At 43.3% G+C, this 3862-nt stretch overlaps 1 protein-coding gene across 1 annotated transcript in view; it reads left to right on the top strand.

Moving 5' to 3' along the window:
- The window catches only part of Mta3 (metastasis associated 1 family member 3), a 130064-nt gene that overhangs the window by 49214 nt on the left and 76988 nt on the right, over nucleotides 1–3862 (top strand). Inside the window, exons 6-7 of the mRNA XM_005360744.3 lie at nucleotides 1790–1853; nucleotides 3358–3475. Coding sequence (XP_005360801.2) covers nucleotides 1790–1853; nucleotides 3358–3475 — 182 coding nt within the window. The remainder of the gene's footprint in view (nucleotides 1–1789; nucleotides 1854–3357; nucleotides 3476–3862) is intronic.

The raw sequence follows: 3862 nt of genomic DNA, 5'->3' as shown, positions 1-3862 counted from the left end.
AAATGTTTGGTTTCAAGATCCAGTTACTAAAACCATGATTTATTACCCCCCCCCACTTGTAAAATGGCGGCTCTCAATGAAGGCTAGCCCCACACAGAACATTAATATTTCTTGATAGTTTTGTTTGTCATAATTGGGTACTGCTGTCATCCAGGGGTAAAGGTTTCAGTTGCTCCTAGCCCAGCAACAAAGACTCACCTATTCCCAAATGTCAGTCAAGGTGCCAAGTCCAAGAAACCTGATATAGAATTTGCAGCTTTGTGTGTGTATCTGTCCTGTCTGTCTGTCTGATATGTGATTTATAGTATTTACACACACCTGTGCAGTTTACCTGCTTGGGATCCTTCTTTTAGCTTTACCTTATTATTTTTTTAAATCACATACACACACACACACACACACACACACACACACACACGCACGCACGCACGCACGCGCGCACGCACGCGCGCGCGCACCCTTCCTCCAAGGCAGTCTTGTACTTAATTCCCATTCTCTAGTCACTTTCAGTTCCTCTACAAGTGGCTTCTACACGCCATTCTTGCTATTCTTTTCTGTTCTCTTCGTTTCTGGGGCAGGGTTTCGCACCGTGGCCTGGTGCATTATTGCTGTGATAAAGCACCACATCCAAGACAGCTTACAGAAGAAAGAATTTGTGTGAGCTGTGGCTCCAGAGGGATGGGATCCACCACATCAGGGTGGCAGGTGTGGTAGCAGGGGAGGGAAGCTGAGAGTTCTCATCCACAATTGCAAATGGGCAACAGGGAGAAGGAACTGAAGTGGATAGGAGCTATGTGATCTGAAAGCCTGTCCCCAGTGGTGAGTTCCCAACAGTGAGGCTGTTTATCCAAGCCTCCCCAAACAGCGCCACCAGCTGAGATCCCACTATCCAGATGCCCAAGCCTGTGGGGGACATTTCCTTTTCAAACCAACACACCCAGAGAAGTCTGGAATGCGCTACAAGCTCAGGCTTTAAGAGTGCTAGGATTACAAGTGTGAGCTACTGTTCCTGGTTCAAACAAGCAAATTTTAGGGAACTTTTGAAAAAAAAAAAAAAAAAAAAAAAAGGCCCCCTCCTCCAGGATCTTAGAAAATGGTCTCTTAAAATTTTAAATTGTTTCTGGGTAGTGGTGGTGCATATCTTTAATCCCAGCACTTGGGAGGCAGAGACAGGAGGATCCCTGAGTTTGAGGCCAGCCTGGCCTACAGAGAGTGTTCCAGGACAGCTAGGACTGATAACATAGAGAAACGTCTCAAAAAAAAAAAAAAATGAAAGAGAGAGAGAGAGAAAAGAAAATAAAACTAACCTTTTGAGCAATTCCAGTAAAGGTCAGTTGGTTACATCCTTATATGAATCCATTATTTCCAAGTGTTCGTGCAGGTCACCGCCTGAGTCTATTATTTTATGTGCTGGGCTGTATGAGGATCGACTGAAGACCTCTTGTGCGTGATACCTCAGTGCTTTTATAGGTTGAGAATCTCGCTGTTACTCTGAAGCTTTCATTGAATTCTTTTTTATTGAATGATTAGGAAGCGCCTTTAAAGTGTCTGTTGTAATGACTTGCTGTCTGGTAACACAGCTGGAGCTGACTGGCCTCTGTAAATGCCTATAAATGAAGCTTTATTGTACAGGTTCCCAGTCCAGGGCTGCAGAGCTGGTCTGGAGAGTTTCAGTTTATCCCTCACTGCCATCTAGACCTTCATCAACCCTGAGAGTCTGGATATCCCTAGCCTGTGTAGCAATCACTGTGAATGTAATGCCCATCGTGTGGTCTTTTCTTTTAAACAGGGGGAAATGCAGTGTTGCCCTGCTGAATGAGACAGAGTCGGTGTTGTCGTACCTTGATAAAGAGGTAATTTGCAGTCGCTTTCACTTTGTGCTTTCTCCCCATTACTTCACATGAAGGCCATACCCTGAACTCTTTTCCTTTGTGCCTGAGTGTTACTGTGCTATACTGCAAGATGGCATCGGCTGGAGTGTCTTTGGCGATTGCATTGTCCTGGCTGAAGGCAGAATTAGCAAAAGTGGCATCTCTTTGTCAGTTCCAACAAGAGGCTTACTGAAGTACGTACAGCCCAGGATGCAGATGAGGATTTTCATCCCTGGTCCTCATTCCTTCATCCCGTGGTCTGTTTTTGAATAAATGCCTCACTCTCTAGTGGCTCTGCAGACTTCATAAGAACAGGCAGCCAGGCCACTGTGCTTATTAACCCTAGGGCACTGGAGCCCTTTTGTTTTTTTTTTTTAAAAAACTAATCTATTATCAGTGTATGTGTGTGTGCCCGCCCACATGTACATATATGTGATGGGAGAGGGGCAGACACAGATGCCATTGTGTGTATATGGCAGTCAGAGGACAGCTTGGTGGAGATATTTCTCTCCTTTTACCTTTTTATGTGGGTTCCAGGGATCAAACTCAGGTTGTTAACCTTGGGCTATAAGCACCTTTACCCTCTGAGCCATCTTGCTGGGCCTACTGGGCTTTTGAAAGAATCAATGAAATGCTTAATGTGTAGGTTGGTGGTAATCGTGTGTTTAGTTATGCTGTGTCTGCCATTATACACATGACTGTGCATTACAATTATAATAATAATTAAATGGGATTTATATAGTGATATTAACAGACCACATATAAAGGGGCATGGAGCTGGCTCAGTGGTTACGAGCACTTAATGTTCTAGCGAATTCCTGGACTTAATTCTCAGCACCTGCATGGTAGTGTACAACCCTCTGGAACTCCAGTTCCAGGGGATCTGGTACCCTTCCCAGCCTCCGTGGCTCCAGGTATGCATGTGATGCACATACAGGCAAACACTGGTAAACAAATGTTTTTTAAAAACTACATGTAAGTTCTACTCTTGTATCTTCAGTCAATATGTGGGGTTTTGTTTCTTAGACAGTCTCACTATGTGTCCACCTGCCTCTGTCTCGTGAGTGCTGGGACTAAAGATGTGGGCCACCAAGCTCCAGCTTCATTTTGTTTTTGAAGCAGGGTTTTCTGTGTAGCTCAGACTTGTCTGAAAATATCTGTCTCAGCCTCCCTGCTAGCCATTCCAGCTAGCTTCTCAGAACTCGCTTTAGAGTAGTTAATGACTTTCTTTTATATTAAAGCAAATTGTAGAATTTTATATTATTCTTAAAGTTGTTTGTTTTGGCTCTATGTAATTCTGTGCTATTGTACATGATGACAGTATTGCCATGTTCTCCTTGAAGATTTATTAATTTGTTCACTAAAATGAAATTTTATATAATCAAAAGTTAAGGCTATAATTTTCATTTCTGTGATATTAATTTTATTGCTTTATAAAACGCAGAAGTATTCAGTTACTTAGGTGGTTTTTGTCATTTTTTTTCAGGATACCTTCTTTTACTCCTTGGTGTATGACCCTTCAGTGAAAACATTGTTAGCCGACAAAGGGGAAATCAGAGTGGGGCCAAAGTACCAGGCCGACATTCCAGACGTGCTGCCAGAAGGTGCGTGCTTTGGCTTCAGGTCCTGGGAAATGCTGTCTTACAACATGAAGGTTCTTGTCCTCGGGGAAGAGGTGTAGTGGAGAGTTCAACAGTTTGAACCTTCTAATTTTAGAAACATAGCAAGCCTCAGAGAATAATATACTTGCTCACTTACCCCTTCATAACTTCACGTTTGTTTGATTTTGTGGATGTGGTTTATTTGATTTGTTTGTGTGTGTTCCACACGTGTGTGTGAATGTGTGTGTGTTCCACACATGTATGTGTGTAAGTGTGTGTGGGTTCCACACATGTATGTGTGTAAGTGTGTGGGTTCCACACATGTGTGTGTGAGTGTGTGTGGGTTCCACACATGTGTGTGTGAGTGTGTGTTCCACACATGTGTGTGTG

This window comes from Microtus ochrogaster, linkage group LG3 (assembly GCF_000317375.1).
Source record: "Microtus ochrogaster isolate Prairie Vole_2 linkage group LG3, MicOch1.0, whole genome shotgun sequence".
Lineage (NCBI taxonomy): Eukaryota > Metazoa > Chordata > Mammalia > Rodentia > Cricetidae > Microtus > Microtus ochrogaster.
Note: the sequence above shows the minus strand (reverse complement) of the source record. Positions and strands in the feature narration are given on the sequence as shown.